The following is a 21,208-nucleotide window of genomic DNA, read 5'->3' as shown; positions in this document are numbered from 1 at the left end:
CCTAAATCTCAGATGTAGCTATCAGCCAAGAAGGTACTAAAGAGATCAAGGTGCTGGAAGTGGGTCATAAGTATTCCACATCATTGTGATCATTTAAACAAGGGCTGATGGCAAAAGTAATTCCAAACCATCTCGGGATTCTGTGAAAGAGATTTAGACTCAATAAACAAACTTGATACTAAACTAGAAAGTATGTTTTTTGTGGGTAAATGCAGGCAATGGCTAATCAATTTAAAAATAATGTGCATATTTACTTAGTGCTCTTTCTCTCCAATCCTCAAATGCCACCTTTAAGTACTATAATCAATGAGATACTTATACCCCTCTGCCAGCTCTGTTCTTAGGTCATCTGTAAATGCATGTTTTATAATTAAATTACAGGAGATTATTTGGGTGTAAGGTTATTTAGACCAAATTTATTTGTTCAGCTGATTTTAATTCTCAAACTGTGGTTCCTTGAAGACTATGAATTCCCCATTCTTCTTGATTTCTATTCCAGGAATCAGCTACATTGCACCTTTGAGCAGTTATTTCTAGAGTGGGATGTGGATGGAATATTTTCCAAACTCTTAAATAACGGAGTGTTTTCCCCTGACTGTTATACACAAATGACAAGTGAGGTAGAAAGCGAGAAATCAAAGCATAAAAATTTTAAAAATTAGAAGTGAATAATTATTAAATACCTAAGCACAGGAGGAATTTCTAGGCATAAGCAACAATGAGATAAAGTAACTAGAAAAATGAACAAAAATATCAAAATAGGACTCCCCAAAGAGATGATATAAATGGCCAATAGATATATAAAAGAATCGATCTTAGAAGAAATACAAATTCAAAAAAAAAAGATGTTTAAGATTATCAAGAATGTAAATATATTAGATTTAATTTAGGTGTCAGTATGATAAAATAGTTCTAGCATTTACTGTTGGTGCAAAGAGTAATTGAAAGAAGTTTACTGAAAAAAAATTTAGTAATATTTTTCAGGAGATTTAAAAGACAATTATACCTTTTTTTTTAATAATTCACTTTTTAAGAACAGACTCTAAGAAAAATGATCAGAAATTGTGAAAAATGTTTATGAACACTTATAGAGAGAGAGATATCCATTGCAATGGAACATATAATAGTAAAAACTGGAAAAATTACATGCTCAACTATAAAAGAATGTTTACGCAAATGAATTTTTCAGCTGAAATATTACTGTCGTTAAAAGTATGCCCATAAAGAGCATGCAAAGAAATGAGAAAAGTCATATACTAAAAAATCAAGAATAAACTAAGGGTACAACATTGCATAAACGTTGCTCAACTCTATGAAAAATGTATGTTTGAAAAGTATGGAAAGAAATATATAAAAATATAAACAATGGTCATTCTAGATAACAGAATTTAAACTTTTTCCTTCTTTTTTTAATATCTCATTAACTTTTTTATATTGAGTACATATTGAAACAGTAACATTTGGATATATTGGATTAAAGAAAATATATTATCAAAAATAATTTCAACTGTTCCTCTTTAGTTTTTCTTAATGTCATGGATTTTTTTCTTTTTTTAATTTCTTTTTTTTTTAAATATCTTTATTGGAGTATAATTGCTTTACAATGTTGTGTTAGTTTCTGTTGTATAACAAAGTGAATCAGCTATATGTATACATATATCCCCATATCCCCTCCCTTTTGAGCCTCCCTCCCACCCTCCCTATCCCACCTCTCTAGGTCGTCACAAAGCATCGTGCTGATCTCCCTGTGCTATGCAGCAGCTTCCCACTAGCCATCCATTCTACATTTGGTAGTGTATATATGTCAATGCTACTCTCTCACTTTGTCGGAGCTTCCCCTTCCCCTCCATGTCCTCAAGTCCGTTCTCTACGTCTAAGTCTTTATTTCCTGCTTAATTTTGGAAATAAAGTGGCCATGGTGTCAGCAAATTAGCTTATCATAATGCTCTGCTTGCCGTATTTCCAAAATGGCTTTTATATAACAGGATTTCCACGTGGAAGAGCTTTTGTCAGAGTGAGTTCCCTGTAACCCCAGGTACCCATGGTGCTCTGTCAGAAGAGTTCCAGAGTCCAATGTGCACAGGAAACCCTATAACCCACATCCTCTTTGCAGAGATTCACCATGCCCGTTAGCATAATAAAGATACTGAGAAGTCTCCTCTTGGAAATATCAAACTCTATTTAATTACTGTTTCTCAGCATCCTTCAAATTTATTTGACTATAAAATTTCAGATTCACTCCCTAGAAGGACTTGAAATGCTTTCAATGAAATCACCTTACAAATATTAAGAATTCTGATTAAAAAGAGTCAGTGATTAAAAGTGCCCAAGAAATTTAAACAATCATGATTCAGCATGGGCTTCAGTTATTATATGTCAATGAAGTTAGTGAATTTAAAAATGATTTTTGATCCATTCATAAACAATAATTTTATCTTCTGACCTTCTAAGTACATCTCAGTCTAAATATTTAGAAGTCAGATATTGAGATTGTTCACACTTCCCCTTACTTTACAATCAGGCCATGGGTTGATTGGGTAGGAACAGGTAGGTAAAGGGAGGAAGAGAGAGAAATAAAACAGAATTTTTAAAAAGAAACAGGTGTCATCTTAGATGCTCATCGTTACTCTGCAGATACCGCTTGATTGCTTTTCAAAGCAGAAATTAGACCTCAGGCATTTTGCTAAGAGTTGATACATGAACAATCATTTCTGCTTTTTACAAGCCCTTTTTTGATTTCTTGGCTTGGTATTGAGGCTGAGGGCAGCTGAAATTGAGGGCAGCTGCCCTCAAACACTTCATCCCAGAAATACTTTCTCTTGGAAAAAAAATTAATTATCCCAAGATCTTAGCTTTTAATTTATAAAATACATAAGAAGCAGAAATAATAGATTTAACTTTGGTGTGATATAGGGGCAATGAGTGAGTTATGTGAAAGGCACTCACTTTACACGTGCAAGAGATTAGGGCTGTAGCTGCTACAGATCAAGAGATATGCACTCAGTGTGGAGTGTTCAGTTATATAGCATACAGAGGAGACTTCAGCCACAACTAGCAAGATGGAGCAGAGGCTAGCTGCCAGAGTTCCCATCTGCAGCAGCAGGAATTTCCTCACTTGTAGGTAGATGGTCCTGTAGCCCAAACTTCTAGTCTAGTAGGTATCTCATGACATTCACTGACCAGTCCAGGATTGGGTCAGGAAAGCTGTGACAAGGCACTCATCCTTAGGTGCAGGGCAGCCCTGTTATGTGTCCTCCTACACTGGCCAGCACTTTGATAGTTTTCCAGCATCCAAATGAACTCACGATTTTTTATTCCAACCTCCAACCATTGTTTTTGAGGCCTGTTACTGTTTGCAACTTTGAAATTCTACCTCTTTTCTAGTTTGCCAAACGTTACTCCTGTTCATCCCAAGTCTGTCTTTGGAAGGTGGGAATCAACACAAATCCCCTTTCCATTCCTCATTACTGGCCAGCTGGTTGCATGGCACAAAGGTCAGTATCACTGGTGTCTTCAAAATGCTTGCCTCCCTCTGCCTTGTGAGTATTATGAGGATTTGCCTCCTTCAGAAGGCCAAAACGTCCCAGTTCAGAAGGCGGCCTGGAGGAGCCCAACTCCAGAGATAACACTCTTGGTAAGTTCATCACTAGAAATTATTTTCCCCTAAAACGTAAAGCATTACTAATGAAGTAAAAATATTCCAAATCCAATATGGGAAGTGTTGGAAAAATATGTAGAACTTGATAGAATTCAAACCATGTCCCAACCAACAGTCTTCCCAACAGCATCTACAAAGGCAACACAGTACAGCAGGGAGCAGCTTAGATTCTGAATCCAGTTCCTCCTCTTACAAGATGTAGTACTTCGGACCAATGCCTTAACATCTCTGGATCTCAGTTTCCTCATCTGTAAAATAGGGTAATTTTGTGGGAATTAAATGTTAGCACTTGAAATGCTATTAGCACTCTGTCTGGTAATTTATAAGCACCAAATAAGTGTTAGCTGTGGAAGACAGTGAATTTCAGTAGAGCAGAAATCATTATAAATCTTAAGGGCTTCTTTTATCATTTCACTTTGATGATCTGGTGTTTGTTGATATGAACTCACAGGTAAACACCAGTCAGGGGCATGGTTCCCCAGGAGACTTAGATCCACATTTTGCTGTATAAGTTCATTTCATTGTCACAGCAGATTGTTGGTAAAGAGTAAAACAGTGGTAAAATATTTGTCAATGTTTCTCAACAATCAAGTTGAAGTAATAATGGTCTAATGCTCAGGATCCTGAGTAGATTCAAAGACATGTATCCTTATTCCTGTTTCACCCCTAGGTTTTTCATGTCAGTTTTTTTTTGGGGGGGGGAGGGGGAAGGGTAAAGGGTGACAAAGCGATAAAGAGGCATGGACATATATACACTACCAAACGTAAGGTAGATAGCTAGTGGGAAGCAGCTGCATAGCACAGGGAGATCAGCTCGGTGCTTTGTGACCGCCTGGAGGGGTGGGATAGGGAGGGTAGGAGGGAGGGAGACGCAAGCGGGAAGAGATATGGGAATATATGTATATATATAACTGATTCATTTTGTTGTGAAGCTGAAACTAACATAGCATTGTAAAGTAATTATACTCCAATAAAGATGTTAAAAAAAAAAAAAAAAAGACATGTATCCAAGAGGTCTGTATACCAATTCTTGGAATTCTCTGTTATTCCCTACATGATAAAATGTGTCTTCAATGACTCATTATATCCTGAATCCACATCATGTGCAGTGTCTACAGTGACAAAGGAGACACTGAACACAAGCTTGTTAGCACACAAATTAAGAAGTAAGTTAGGGTCTGGGGTCAAAATTTAGACAGATCAAATAACTTAAAGTTGAAAAGTTGTATGACCTTTACCCCTATTTCCTAAGTACAGCACAAATAAATAATGAATGTTTAAGCCACACTTAGGTCTGGAACATGCAGTAAGCATGCAGTGTAAAATGTGAACCTTCTTTTGAGATATTTCCCCTAAAATCACCTAGTGATTTTAGGGGAAATATCTCCTATTGGTAAAGTTCTACCCGCTACACAGCAGGTTTCAGAGTCCCTAAGCTTTGCTGAAGATTGATTCTACCTCTGCCTTATGCTTTTTGGACTAACAGGCTTCCTTAGGTTCTGTTTGCTGGTAAGAAGCTTTTTTTTTTTAATTGTCTTTAAAGTAATTTAGGTTTGAAAACTATTTTCTCTGCACACAAGAGATTAATTCTGCCTGGTTATTTCAACAACAAAGCAACACATTCTTTTAGATAATGTTTGTTAGTGCTTTTCTTTTTACTTGGTGCTGGAATTTTTGTGTGATTTCTTGAAAGTTGGTGACACTGAGCAAAAGAATCCTGGCACAAGAATCAAGAACTCTGGGCCTGGACCTGGCTCCTCTTGCCCTGTGATCTTGGCAGTGGGACAGGCAGAGTCTTTCCACAGTGCCTGACCCAATAGTAGGTAGTCAGTTCCATTTGCCCAATGACTGAATGAATGACCTGTCAGATCTCCAGTGCTCACAGATGTGTATTGTGGGGTCATATCCACTTCCCTGAGTGCTGGATGCTAAAGTGATGTAGAAAAGTGAAAACGATGATTATTGTTGTTAGAAGTTGCACTGCTGTCTATATATTTCAAAAGTAGGTTACCTAAGCTAAACAGTAGTGACAAAGAACAAAAAATGTATAGCCAGACAGATCGTGGTCCCAGTACTGATTCTGCCATTTACCAGGTTGGTGACCTTTGTTAGTTATTTAACCTCTGATGAGTCTCAATTTTCACACCAATAAATGGGAACAGAAAACTATTTACCCATAAAACTGAGACATAGATTAACTAAAATAATGCGTGTAAATCACTTAGTCCAGTTCCCAGCACAGGAATTATACTTAATTGTTGTCATTGTTGCTATAACTATACTATCATTTAAAATTATGTGACAACGTCATATACTTTAAATGTACCACATACACACACACAAAAAAAACAATGATAAACAGCTTGCTTAATTCTGATAAATTCTCCCTCCAAGTAAATAACTGTAAAATGCTAACTGTTTTTGATATGGCATTATGGAACAAAAAAATCCTAATTGTTGATTTGAACATGTCAATAAATTTTGGAATCCATATTTTAGTTTAAGAACTTCACTCATCACAATGAAAACTTTAGCAAAGAGCATCGTAATGACTTATCTTTAGCATGTTATCAAATAATGAAAAAACAATAAATCCATATTTTCCCACTCAACATATTAGGAAATATCATAAGTCTATGTGATGACTTTATAATATGGATACTGTAATCAACAGAGGTCCACAGTTCATGCATGGCCTTTTGTGTGACTTTTTGGATAAAACTCATAAATTCCCATCCTGCTTTAAAATATTATAACAAGAAGCAATTCAGAAAAATTAATAAAAAGATCTGACTCTCATCTGAAAAACAAAAGAAACACCCAAAGAAATAGTCTAGGAAAGTCAAAATGCTTAAGGCTGAATTGTTTGAAATAGAAACAAAATGATAATAATAATACAAATAGTAATGAGAACAGCTACAAATTAGAAAATCATAAATTCAAACATGATCTGATTAACAGACAACACTAAAAGTGCCAGGATTGAATGATCATTTGAACAGAGTGGCTTTCCTCTTTTAGAGTTCAGGAGTTTATTCACCAATATTTTCATCATGAATCAACTTTTTGCAAAATTAAAACTAAAGAAAAACACAAGTTAGCTTCTGAAAATAAGCTTTCGAACTCAAGATTTTTTCTTCCTGTCTTTCAAAAGGGTCTTTTAGAGAATGCCCAGGCTTCACCACCACATGTTTTCTAATTCTATATTATCACTTTGGCCTGCCATCAGTTTCCCCTTCTCCATGACAAGCAAGGTAATATCTGGAACTAAAGTAGAATGTTGGGTTCGTTCTAGGAAAGGGACCAAAAGTAACTGAAAAGCACCTTTCAACAGCAACTCACAGAAAGTGTTGCCTTCAGGTGATCACAGGGAAGCCCCACAGTTACCCAAAGGCTCAGTCATGAACTGACCTTTCCTTGGACACCCCAAGGAGGGAGCAGAGCCCATCAACTGACCAATTTGAAGACAGAGTCCCTGAAATTCAAGTTCATTTTCTTTTGGATGGAGCAAAAGTCATGTGCATAATGTTCCACAGTTTCAGATAGAAAATTATCTGACAATGTCTGGTGGACTGGGCGTAGAACACCAACTGAAACATTAGAACAACATGGATATCCCTCTAGTAGAAGGAATTATAGTAGCAATAGGGATCGTTAATTGCATCCTTTGCTCATGTCGGCTCAAAGACTTATACCCTTGCCTTATTAAGTCCTAACTACAATTCTGTATTATGATCTCCACTTTACAGATGAGGGAACAGTCTCACGAAGTGAATTAGTTTCTTCAAAGATATGCAGGTGTTAATGCAAAGCTGATTTTCGAACCAGTGTGACTCCAAAACGCTTACACTTAAACGCTCCTGAGAGGGTTAGAGAACCAAATAACCCCTCCTCACTCTGAGCAAAGAAAACATCTACAAAATATTAACCATAAGGCTTATAGAATTGATGACCTTCACCTCTTCCTCACTAAATGAGTCTTCAATGTCTGCATCAAAGTTATTTGCAGAGGAGCCTACATAATTTCCAAGTCGAACTCACCCTTCCTCTGCTTTTGATAATTATAGAAGTAAAAGCAGGTTAAAATTTCCATCCTTCAAAGGTTTGAAGGGGAACAGTTTATACTGGAAAGAAGCTGTTCTACTCAAAGCTCCTCTGGGATTAAAGGGTAGGGGAATGGCTCTGGCCTCGAGGCTTAGAGGTTGGTTATTTATGAGAACTAAACAGCAGACACACCTGCTCCCCCATGAAATTCCGCATCTGTGAGTCACAGGAACTCTGCTAGGGGAGACGAAAGGTAACAAAGAAGAAAGACAATCATCCGAATTTGCCTCCTCCTGAAATGAATTTTACCTGCAACATGCACTGTGGAGAATTTTATATGGTTCCACTCAGAATTCACAAAACTTTAACACACAGTCACGGGTCGTTTCAGGAAGAATGACATAGAATTGAGAATCAACAGGCCTAGAGATTGAAAACACATATTGCCCTTTATATTTGCCCTATGAGTCTGCGTATATTCTAGTGCTTTCTTTACTGAGTTTTGTGATTGGCAATGGTGGTCTGCTGTTTGTATTGTGGGTTTTGTTTCTAATTTCAGTTTCCTCTAAAACAGTTTTAATATATCATGTGAAATTACTGATCCAGATACAATTTAAGAATTTTTTTTCAGCATGCCATGCCTGTTTTTGCCACTTCACCAACTTGTGACATAATTAGTTCTCACACTATATTATGATTATCTCTTAAATTTTGCAATAAATTGACCAGGACAAGGATTAACATACCTATCAGTAACTTGCACTGAAATTGAAGTGATTCTAGAACTCCTGTTGACTAAACATTCAATATGCATTTATCCAGTTGTCCCCAATATCTTCAGTTGATGTCTCAATATACACTCTCCCTGTTTCTCTGCTCAGCTCTCTACATGGAGAGGCTGACTTTTCAGGAGCTGATCCAATGGGCTCCACGGCCCTTGGCTTTCAGTGAAGATCAGCCAATGGGAAAGGCAGCAGAAAAGTAAGGTCTGGGTATTTACTGCTTGACCTCCCTCCCTGCTGAGTCCATAGGGGTTGGTTGCCTGGCATCGTTCTCACAAAGGCCACTGTTCCCGTCAGGGTGCCTTCCCTCTACAGTCCTCCTCTAAGCTTTCTGGTAACTGTTTCTGCTCCCGTTCCATCCTAGGAGTCATGAAAGAAGGCTCCCCTGCTTTTCCACATTCTGCATTATCTCCAGTTTTTCCAGAAAACCCCACCTACAACATTAGAAATATTATAACATTAATTAAACTCTCCTCAAATGATGCACTTTGTGCATGTTGTCTCTTTCCACTGGGGATAAGAAAAGGATGAATAGGGCTTGATTCCTGCTAGTGTAACATGTCATCAAATAGGTACTCAAGAGGGTCCCGCATCGGGTCTAATACCATGCTGCCACCATCTTGGAATTCTTGATAACTCTTAAACAAGTGGCCCCACGTTTTCATTTTACATTGGGCTCCGTGAATTACTTAGCTGCTCCTGCAAATGTGGTACAGATGTTGGCTACAAATGAAATTCCAGTAACAATAACGGCCATTTCGTGAGGTCTCACTAGGTTCCAAATACTCTTCTTAAAATTGTATGTGATTAACTCATTTAATCCTCTCAGTACCCAAGGAGGAAGGTGGTATTATTATCAGCAGCACTTCTTAGGCAAGGAATGAGAGGCACAGTGAGATGTAACTTGCCCAAGGTCACCCTGCAAGAAAGTGTAGACTATGGGATCCTAATCCAGGCATGCTGGCTTCTTCTATGCTACTCTGCAATTAGGTTTCATTTATAATTAAATCTTAAAGCCGTTTGAGCAGTAATATGCCATGGACTCAGAATTCTGAAAATAGACTGCCTCTCCCTCTATAGGAAGGCTAATAGCCAAGTTTCACTGAGGACAGGAAATCTGTGTGCAACAAATAATATTGAATTTCTCATATCAGGACAGCATAGCTGAAGGGGTCTGTAAATGTTAATAAACCTTTTGATGTTGACATGTTTCATAGGCCTGCATAAAATCTAAGTGAGATTTGCATCTAACCTCTTTAAACTATTTTCTTTATTGCAAACAACTTAAGGAAAGCTGTTAAACCACAGGAACAATAAAATTGTTATTTACTTCCAGAAAGAAGTTAAATAAACACAATATGTAAGAGATAATATAATTAGATGTATTTATTTCTAAAATGCAGGGTTGTTTTTGTAAGGCAAGCCCCAAGACTCCATTGTTTATGAAAAGTAAAATGAAAGGACACATCATCATAAAGGCAAGGATCTTCATCATCTTAGAAATTATAAAATAATTATTAAATAATTAAACCTTTGTTTCATTTCTATACCAATCAAACAATTTAACATTACACAAGGTCTGGGTTTCTATGTTTTGTATAATGTGTATGTAATTCACTGCCTTCCAAGTGTAGACATGTACTTTCTTTGGCTATGAATGTTTGTTGTTATTTCCCTTTCTCCCAAAACCGCTAAACAACCTTCTTGCAAATCTACAAATGACATTTTTTGCTCATTTTAAACATTGTACACTTTAACAGATTTTGTTTCTACCTTATTAGATTATCATTTTATCACAGCCGTTTAGATAAGACTCGTACAAACCTGGAGTTACTACTTAGTTGAGTAGATTCTTGTAAACATCTCCAAAAAAGGCAGGTGAATACTCCCACTATGATTTTTATCACACTGTCATAATTTTAAGCTCCATGACTGGATCTTAAACATTCCTGTTAGACATCAACATCACAACAGCTTCCTTCTCCCCCCAAATAAATGAGCCAGTTGTCAGGGCTGACTGGTGTATTTTAAAGGATATCTTAGCCAAGGGTATTATTTTAAGAGATGAGCAAATGGGGAAACCCCACAGCCCAGCCAATAAAATATGAACTGAAGGTGCAAAGAAGCACTCATAAATATTCCCTAGAACAAGGGATGCATTGTTTCCCTCCCAGCCTTTCAGTGGCTCCTCTGATCTCAGCCCCTCTCTGCATCAGGGAAGCCTCTTCCTTTAACCTATGTTTTTTTCAAGCTGAGTTACTACATTATTTATGACTGTAAATGTGAGTAGCCCGTCTGTGTGCTCCTTGTACACACACACTGAGAGCGCCCCCTCTCTTTGCCCCGCTTTTGTGTTTCAGTCCGGAAGGATGAAAGAATTTCCCCCTGGAGCCGATGTGGCTGGGGATGTGGTACTAGCAGCAGTGTCAGGATGAGGTAGACAGAGGGTTTCCCCACAGCCTCTACCTGCGAGGCCCAGAGACGGCCCCTAACACTCATTCCATTCATTTTCCTCCTTTCCAGGGCTTTAAAAAATACTTTTACTCTCTCCATCTCATCCTCATTGTTCTCTGTCTCCAACCGTTACTCTTGATCTCTTTATGCCCTCTCAACATCTCTCTTCAACTTAACAAAGGAAATCCTCATTTCTTTACAGACGTGCCACGAGTATTCCATAAAAATTCTATTAGCCAATGGGTTTTATAAACCAAAAATGGATCGCATTTTTGATTAGCGTTATTTTTGTTCAGTGGTGCGTTTTCCCTTTTTTTTTAACTTGCCCTTGAATTTCCCCTTTTAAATTTTAATACTGTTATAAAATAAGAATGGCAAAAACAATTAAATTCAGTCCATGGGATCCTGGGGGAGAGGTGAGGAGGCGAAGATGAAAGGCATGGTAGAGAAACAGTTAAAGGGGATGCAACAGCCAGAGAGGTTCTGATGCCCTGGGGAGCTTTTCTCCTGATGGGTGGAGGCTGCAATGGGCCCATCATAACCTTTTCCTTCTCAACAGAGAGAAAACAGGAGACTGTACCTCAATGATGGAGCTGTGACGAATTGATTTTCAGCTCATCTAAGCCTTTAGCCACGAAGAAACAAGGACCAAAGGCAGACCCCAGGAAGGGTGGGGGCAGTCAGGAGAGGGATGCCAAGAAAGCCTGAAGCTGGAGAGGCCCTAGAACTACAGAGGAAAGGCCAACAAATGGGAAGGGCAGGAGGTGGGGAGGAGAGAGAGAGGTGATATTGCAAAAATGGAAGAATGAAAGGGAAGGAGCTGGAGATGGTGGGTGAGCAGCCCCAAGCCCTTCTACAGGTGTTATCATACCTTCTTCTCTCTGGCCATGACTTCTGATTAAACTTCTAAAACTAGCGATTTGTGAGTGACCGTTCAAACGTGCAAAAAACTTCTATTTAAACTATGATTATAACTATCTCTGCAGCCATGCCCATCAATCAGCAAGGACATAGCTTTAGAGAAGAACGAGAATCCCCCTGGGGTGCGTTCATGAATGCCAAGGGTTGATGAAGAAGAGAGAAAAAGGTCTCCACCCTCAGTGACTTCTTTTCTCTTCAAAAGTGAAAAGTTGTAAAGAATGATTGTTTTACCCAGTATTACCATTTGTGATTCCAGGCATAATCCATGAATATGTACTATAATGGTTTTAGATCATCTTTCCTTCCATCCCATCCCCCTTTCCTCAAAAAAACATTTGTGTGTGTGTTTATAGGTGTGTTTACGTTACACAAGTGTTAATAACCCTGTTGGAGAGACTACATAGATAGGCATCTTTAGGTAGATCTGTGTATAAATTCCTCTCCACTGGGCACTTGAGTCAGCCAAAACCAACAATAAATATCAAAGATGTCTTTCAAAGCTGTCAACTGAGGGCATAAGCATTTTTTTTCTTCCAATACCAAGGGAGTTTAATGATTTGGGGAAATAGGGGAGAAGGGTTTAAGCATTTTTTTCTATTTCATACCTTAACATGTTAAATATGTTGTCATGAAACATGAAAAAATGTAAGCATCACATTTTTATACTTTTATGCTTGAGAATGAATATACATTCTTGAACTGTATCTGAGTATTTGACTCCAAACCAACTGATCAAAGCCCATTAATAAACCCGGAGTTCTTTATCAGGGAAATATATGTTGACAAAGAATAATACAAAAGTGAATTTCCTATGTTGACCGGTTTTTGTAATTTCCTCTAAAACATCTACAGTGTTATGTCATTTTAATTTTATGATCACCAAGTAATCAAATTGGTTTCTAACTAAAAGATCTTAGAAATACACTACTTGTTTATGTAAACTAGAGATATGCTTAAATGTTGCAAGCAACTTACCTAATCATTCTTTTAATTTGCAAAGGTATTTGATATATAAACTAACCCTTAACATTTTTGAAAAAGAAAAAATTTACCAGAAAGATATTTTTGTTACTAACTAAATAGTGTGGAATTGACTAAGCAAAATTCCACTGATATTCATTAGTTTTAGAGAGAAAGCAGAGAAGTCAATCTGTAAAAGCTATAGACTATGAGACTGACAAAAGTTGGCCTAAGAATAATGAATAAAATAAGGTGGAAAGCTTCTCTTCACACAATTAATAATTAATATTTGTTTCTTCAAAGTGAACAAATACTAAAATAATTTAAAGGTCAGAATAATGTGTTTGGTTTCATATTTAGTTGTTTACATTGGCCTTGAGGCCATTTATTCACATTTTATTTTTTCTTCTAGTAAATTCTACTCTATTTTATGCTTATGAACATAAAACTAATCTCATCTGAAATTTTAAAAAATAGATTTTTTTAATTATGATTCAGAGTTTGAATTAAATTTAATTGTTCTTGGTGAGCAAAACTTATGTTGGAAAAAATGTCTTTCTGAATGACAAGATAATTGTAGAAAATCCATTATTTGACTTGAAAATGACACAGCAGGCATTAATAACAAGGATGCTACTAGATCCATTTTATATAATTCAACTTGTTACGGGAAGTGTCAACAGATTCTTTTCACATTTTTAAATATCAGGTGACTTCCTCAGTACAAATCCCTTGCCTCTTGCTAATTTGATCATTTGCCCTCAATCTCTACTATATACATATCTTTTAAGATACTAAAAAAATAAAATAAAATCCTCTTGAGTCTTACAGAAAGTGAAAAAAGTTTCCGATAATATTGGTTAATGAATTTTACAGTAAGAAGCACTGAAATTCTTAGCACCGTTAATAATGATATTACACTCTTACCTTTTCTAAGTATACTTTGACCTATTTTATTATGGAAGAAATATAGAAGTTAAAGCTTTTTACTAAGTAGTGATTGACTATAAGCTTTGGACGTATTAGAAGGCATGGTCTAAAGATAATAAAATAAAACTGTGGGTCAATTTTCCTCAGAGACTACTAGGAAAAACTCACTTAGTATCACAATCAATTTGTCAGTAATTTCATGTGAGACATTTCGTTTGGAATTATTAAATAAGGAGAAAAGAATACGGTCTATTATTGAAGATAAATCACTACTCAGCAAGTTAAGCATGATAAGAATATATAAATAAATAAAAATTTTCTGAAGCTTATATTCAGTATTGTTTCTCTAGTGTAAAATGAATAATTATATTTCATGGTATAGTTAATAAACTGCTTTGTTATTATAATCCAAACAAATAATCAAAAGTCTACTGATTTAAAAATATAAGTATTCTTAATGACAAAAATGGTCCTAAAAGTCCTTGAATAAAACTCTTTATTACTGGTTTTGGCTTTCTTATTCTATGTAGATTTATAAAAATCAGTGGTGCACGGGTTCAAAAATCATACTTCATTCCTTTCTGAAAAAACAAATACACTCTCTTGTGAATGATCAAAGTATTCAATTTTAATATATTATTAGAAAAGATTCATGACTGAGCTATTGTTTTATAAAGTACATAACATAACACATTCTTTCCTGTCAGATTTTAGATGACCTGAACTGATTTTTTCAGTGATTTATTTTATGAATATGTAAATCATGCTAAATTGCATTTTTTCTATGAAAATATTAAAACTTACTTAAATTAATGAATAAGCTTGAGAAATTGCTACAAATTCAAACATACCATGAGTCACATTTGCATGCCACTCATGAAGAAAAAGCAAACTAATTTAGAATTAAGATATATTTTAATGGCTTGAAAGTTCCAAAGGAACCTGTTAATTACATGTAGAAGAAAAGGCCCCCATGACACTCGATTAAGGCAACCAATGATGACTTACTAAAACTTATAATGAGAGCTTTGTCTCCTGTAACGTGAAACATATGATTTATTAGGTACCTTATCCTTCCTGCTAGGATTGCTCAGAGCAAATGATCAGGGCATATTAAGCAACACATATTATAAAAGCATCATGTGTTATTAAGATTTGTTGCTATCTGACTTTTCAAAGAATATTTTTTGAGATATTATTTGAGGAAGTTTTAAATTAGGTGTGTAATAAAACGTCAATTTTAAGTCCAAGTAGACTGCACTTTTAAAATAAAGTTTTAAAAGTTATAACATTAAAATTGATTAAATTTATTGATTAAGTTTTGTCTTCAAAAATAAATACACTCTATGTGGTTTTTTTTGAATGTTTAAAGATAGTAAATTTTCACCTTCAGTCACTACCAAAAAATTTAAAGAAAATTACAGCCCCTGTAAAATCATTTTAAAGTGGTGACTCTTTAATATTATTGCAAGATGAAATACTGGGCACTAACTTATCATTTGATATTGTCAATATCAATTTTCTAGGTAACGTCAGTATCAGCACTAAAACATAATTTTTAAAATTATTCTCTAACCATCCTGTTAATTAAAGAATTTTTCAATTGAAATTTTTTTATCTTAAATGACAAGGAAAGTTCTGTATAGGTAAAGCATCATAGCATGTTTTACATTTCTCTTGCCTCTGAAAAAAGTCAAAGAAGTATAATATATTTTAATCATTACAGTTAAAAAATGTTAGATTGAAACTTCTTTTCCAAAATATTTTTCACAGCATTTCAGAATCTATCCCTGAAAGTCTTTGATAGTAATCGTTTACAATATTATTTAAACTTAATTAATTTCACATCAATATTTTCACAGTAGTTTCCTCACTAAAATGAGAGTTCTTAAGTGGCATATAAATTACACTTATATGCCTTTTAAATTACTAACCAAAAAATGGTCCAGAATGTCACTTTTACTTTTCCATCTGTAAATACTTGCATCATCATCATCATTATTATTATTACTATGACTATTATTTTGCCTATAACTTAGCTATCCTCATAAATTCTCCTTTTTTTAAACTATTGCCTGTTTATTCATACATTTAAGCAAAGTTGAAATTTTAACAAGATGTGAAAAGACCCAAATTTACCCAAACGATGTGTTTAATTTTAGCTTTTTATATTAAATATAAATATATATACACATGACTTTGTTGCCTAAGGCAAAATCTTATTTTATGTCAATGAAAGAAAGGAAACAGAAGCTGGAGAGGAGAGTTATAGAAAATGACTATATATAAACATGACCACCTACCAGGCAGCTACTTTACCATTAGGAAAACGTCCACTTCGCAATAACATAGATTAACAAATAAACGAACAACATACCTAAATTGACAAAGCTCATGACCATGTCAGCATCATTCAGAAAGTTGGCATCATGTAGGCTGGCTAGAGGAGGACTCTGGGTGGTCAGGGGAGTCGTTCGAGACAACTGGATGCGGCGAGGGTACCCATTGGGAGAGGCTGGGGAGCCCTTCCTGGCTCCCCTGGTCTCTGCTGCCAGGGATGCCCTCACAGAGTACTCCGGCTCCTCGGGGTTCTCCTCACTGGCCATGGCGTTGTACAGGTCCAGCATAAAGAGAGGTGCAGAGGAAGCTTGTTTTCCAGGTGAAAATGGTCTGGGTCTGTGAGGCAAACCCAAGATAGAAAGAATTTCCCTCTGTATTTCCCGTCTTTCGTGGTTCCGTAGTCGTCTATAAATAAAACTGGAGTGAACATGATTGTCTCCCAAACTTCCTTTCGCAGAACCCACTAGAACCCAGCAGCTCCAGAGGAAACCCACAATACCCCTAAATAAAAATACAGTCAGATGCATTTTTGTCCAAAAGCAAAAGTTGATATTTTTTAGTCGTTCTTGTCCTCTTACCAAAAACAAAAACAAAAAAATCTAAGTTCTTAGGAGGTATATTTCCCCAGTAGCTGAAAAACAAATTTACCTATTCTTCATGACAGTGACATTTCTGAACACACATCCTCATTGATTTTCCTGCCCTAATTTTAATATATTGGAATATGTCAAGATTAGTTATTTCTAAGAAAGCTGAAACTCAGATTTCCAGTTATCCACAGTTGTTAAGAGTTTTTGCTGCATGGATAGAGCAGAAGACGGCTAATATTATTTGATCAGATGACCTATGCATTCCTATATCAATATATGATAATCAGGCCTTTGGTATTTGAATGAACGGAAGTTGATCTTCTAATAAACTGTAGTTCCCAAAGTGATCTTCACTTGCTCTTGAGTTCTTCTCAACCCTTGAGCTCTTTCCAAGACAAATCCTGACTTCTGAATCACAGATCTATGCTGATCTGCACCTTGGTGTTGGAATATATATTTGTCCGGCAGCTTGGTGATAACTTTAACATCTTTTGTGTCGTCTTAGTGTAAAACAAGACTCAAGGTTGTACTATTCAAGTCAATGTGTTTTCCTGAATTTACTTGCAAACCTTCCTGAAAGTCCCTTCACTCTCTTTCTCCTTCTTACTGTTAATTCCACCTCCAGCAGACACAAATATACCAGCCCTCTTCAAGGGAGATCTAAAGAGTAATGTAAGCACAACCCTGCTGGGAAAGAAGAGGCTTCTCATTGTAATTTGAAACTGGTAAAGCAAAAAGAACTTAACCCCTTTGCTACCAGAAAAGACTTCATTTTCGCAATTTTATAGGCACGCATCTGACACAGCACAGTGATGCATGGAGCATATAAGTTCTGCGGGGGAAAAAGCCAGTTTTCAAGCGGCAGACTGGAAATTTGGTCACCAGTTTTATAGAGGACCCTTTCAGATCTTTCTTTTAATAGTACACATTTAATACACTTCTATATTAAGTCTCAGGTTGTGGCTGAATTAGCATGAGATGTCTCCGTTCTGTATTTGAGATTATTTCTAGTTTTTATAAGTTATTAAAGCTTACTTCTTGAAAAATAAAAGGAAGCGTCATAAATTGAGGTTAATTTGTTGTTAATGACAGCCAGATCTCTTTAGAATAAAATACAGTAGAGAATTCACCACCAGAAAATATATTCTAGCTCCCAAAGCAGTAGTTATAATAATTCCATAATGGTGATGAGATAGCCCAGGTATAATGATCTTTAAACATCAAAATTTTAAGCAGAAAAGTGTATTCATATTTCTCTTGTTAACTCGGTGCATTTGAAATAAAAATAGCCTAAGATATGGTGTCATGATTCTCAACTTTCAAGTCATTTCAGTTGAAATGTAAACTGACTTACAAATTAGATATTTCCCATAAGTTGTACTCAGTACTTTGATTTGCCTTGACCCATGCAAATAAACACAAGTCAAATATTCTTCATGACTACATGCAGACTGAAATTTGTGTTTTTAAAATCTGATGGGTATAATGGGGAAAGTGCACACCTTTCTAAAATACCATACTTAATCTGGGGAAATGAGCAAAGTAGGTGTTTATCCTTAATGTTTAATGCCTTTAAAATTTGGAAGTCTACAACGTTTTCGTGCAGCTATAATTTTCCTTACAAGCTCTCCCTTAACCTTAGGGCTCACAGTACTTTCATTGTCTGGGATAGCATTCTGATACCAGTTGCAGATTTATCGAGCAAATTCTCAAACTATTATGAAATTTTAATGTTTTTCCTTTACTCTACCTAGAGGCACCCGGTTTCTTATTTAATTTCTTTTTAAATATTTCCTCTGAGTGTCTAAAGCAAAGCCATGTTTCTCATAAATCTACAATTTATTGGTGAAGGCAAGATACCAAAAGGGCTTGTGGAATCTTATTGTCTGCATAATTTTTCTTATGCAAACTCACTGCAAACTTGATGACACTGTTGAATATTTGTCCTACTGAAAATACTTTATTAATAGCCAGGTAGAATACCACAGTAGCAGACCCAAATACTGACATACATGGAGAACGTCTGTAGCATCGCTATCCGTTGAATAGCAGTAGGGCAGTTTGAAAGGAGGTGAAAGAATACCGTTTCAGTAAGAAATGGTTGAAACCACTAAAATTTTTGAAACTGTTGATTTCATATACAAACCAAACTAAGAACTTTTTGGCCATTGGTGCAGATCCAAATCAATTACTTGGGGATAAAAAAATTTCTCCATTTCTCCTCTGCATTTATTAAACATATCCCAGATAAAGGATACTACAGTTTTTCTCTCTACATTTTAGAAGCAATGATCAAGGTTATGAATTCGCTTCCTGTCTCTAGAGCACAGCAGAGTTACAAGTAAAAATTGGTTACCCTTGAGGAAGAAACAGTTCTTATCTTCCACACGTGCTGACTTTTTTCCCTAAGATCCAACAGAAAAATAAAAATAAAAATGAGTCTAGGTGTCACAAGTCCCCCAAACTCATTTTCCCAAAGTCTGATTTATAATATCAATCAGTGTAATTGTAATTTAATTGCTTCACCAGGCACAGAGCCTACCTCTAGACTGGAAATCAGTTGCTAGCATTCTTGGTCAGAACTTCTCGTATCCACCCTCCCCCCACCTTCCCTTCCAACTCAGACTAGATTTGGCAAACATTCATTTTTCAAAAGGATCAACATGTGCAAAGAGAGGAAGAAAATAAAGAAGAAAAAAAAACCTTCCAGGAAGAGAGGGGAAATGCTAACCGCCAAACGAAAAGTCAAATTCATTTTTAATTAAAAGTAAAGGTGTTTTACCACATCGTTGGGATTGCCGGGTTGTTGTGTATCTAAGTAAATATGTGAGAACAATTTAGAAGATTAAGTATTTTGCAATGGCAAGGTATAAACGTTCCAAATTTCAGAGCATGTATTTAAAAGTCGCATAAGTCACTGAACAGACTGAAGAACTATATTCAGTATGAAATAAGTTGGGACAGGAGAAACATCCAGGGCATCACAAGAATTGTTCCTAAAGATAAGCACATTCCAAGAAGAGGGGCCTTCGTAAAAACCCACCTCTCAGGCGTAGTATTTGCCTGAGGTATATACTAATATAAGAAGCCTTCTGGTGGGAAACAGAGATAATCGAATGTATGGAAGAAGTCCTTCCCCACTGCCATTCCTCCTGTTCATTTTTCTCTTTCCCTCACAAAAATTGGACATATTTAGTCCATGGATATGCAAACTGACAACGGATAGACTGATCCCATTTTCCCCAGCCCTTCAAAAGAAAGTTGGAGCATTTGTAATTCTGTGCTGTTCTGGATGGGTCTTTCTACTTCACTCCGGGTTTTGTTGTTGTTGTTATGTTGGTTTCTCCTTGAAACAAAAATTCCTAACTGAAAGATGTGACTGCAGTGAAAGACAGATACCCAATGTCAGTGGTGTCTGCACTTCTAAATTATCTTTTAAGTTCGAAAACAATTCAAAATCATCTGAATAGGATCTTAAAATTCTTAAGCAGAAGCTATCTTAGATTGCGTTGGAGGAAGTGAGGGGTGAGAATGCTTAGGAGGTTGAAGAGGCTACAGCCATGGGAGAGTCCAGGGGAGACACCATCTTCTAGAATCTTCTTGGTGAACACATGCACAAGTGCAGAGCAGAGCAGCATCTGTGATATGAAATTGCTCTCAGTTCACTCAAACATAGCACATATACAAACAGAGAATATGGTGTGCATAGGAAAGGTCTGAAGGAAAAGAGTGGTGTTACAACACCACCATCTGACTTGGATTTGCCTGCAGTAACCTGAAAGGGATTGTAATTGTGGAGGCTATACCAGCCTCCACTTTCTGTCCGGTTAATAGTTGTTAAAGAAACCTTGGAGATGAAAAATAAAAGATAGTGACCCAAAACGTTTAAAATATTTAGTATTATTTTTTTTAATGAATGGTGACATCATGTAATACTTGTAAGTGAACAGAGGATGTGTCAATATGCTTTGTATTATTACATGTTCCTAAGATTGTTTTATATTATTTCATTAGAGTAGGTAGTCTAGCAGTTACTTAAGTGAGAATGAACCAACATTTATCATTAAAAAGGAAACACTGTTAATGAAAAATACTGTTCTAAGGATTCATCTGACAGATAGACTCGAATTAACTGACCCCAAGACATTTGGTAAGTCAAATGATTAGGGGAGATATTTTATCCATCATCCAAATTGACAGAATATTTAGGTAGGTTGACCATTAAGCAGTTATATAGTTAATCATGAAAGAATAATCTCATTTGTAGAGCACTTTATAATTTTAAAAACTCATTCACAACAACTCAGCATTTGGAATGATTTATTCATTCAACAAGCATTTATTGAATGCCTATGTGTGACTACTATGTGCTATATGCTTTACATATACAAAGAAATCAAACAAGATACTTGCCCTCACAGAGTTTACAATCATATATTACAGTTTCAGTTGATTTAAGGGCATAAAATTATTGTTTAAATGTGGTTGTTAATCAAGAGATATTTCTACTTTTTCCTTGAGAGTTTAGC

General features: G+C 36.0%; 1 protein-coding gene across 2 annotated transcripts in view; it reads right to left on the bottom strand.

Moving 5' to 3' along the window:
* The window catches only part of BMP5 (bone morphogenetic protein 5), a gene marked incomplete at its 5' end in the record, with an annotated part of 117,328 nt that extends 100,712 nt beyond the window's left edge, over positions 1-16,616 (bottom strand). For both annotated transcript variants that reach the window (XM_082848838.1, XM_082848839.1), the window contains one exon: positions 16,127-16,616. In XM_082848838.1, the coding sequence (XP_082704964.1) occupies positions 16,127-16,616 (490 nt within the window). The remainder of the gene's footprint in view (positions 1-16,126) is intronic.
* Positions 16,617-21,208: the final 4,592 nt, after the last annotated feature.

This window comes from Leucopleurus acutus (assembly GCF_964270905.1).
Source record: "Leucopleurus acutus genome assembly, chromosome: 10".
Classification (NCBI taxonomy): domain Eukaryota; kingdom Metazoa; phylum Chordata; class Mammalia; order Artiodactyla; family Delphinidae; genus Leucopleurus; species Leucopleurus acutus.
This window is presented reverse-complemented; position numbering and strand designations above follow the sequence as displayed.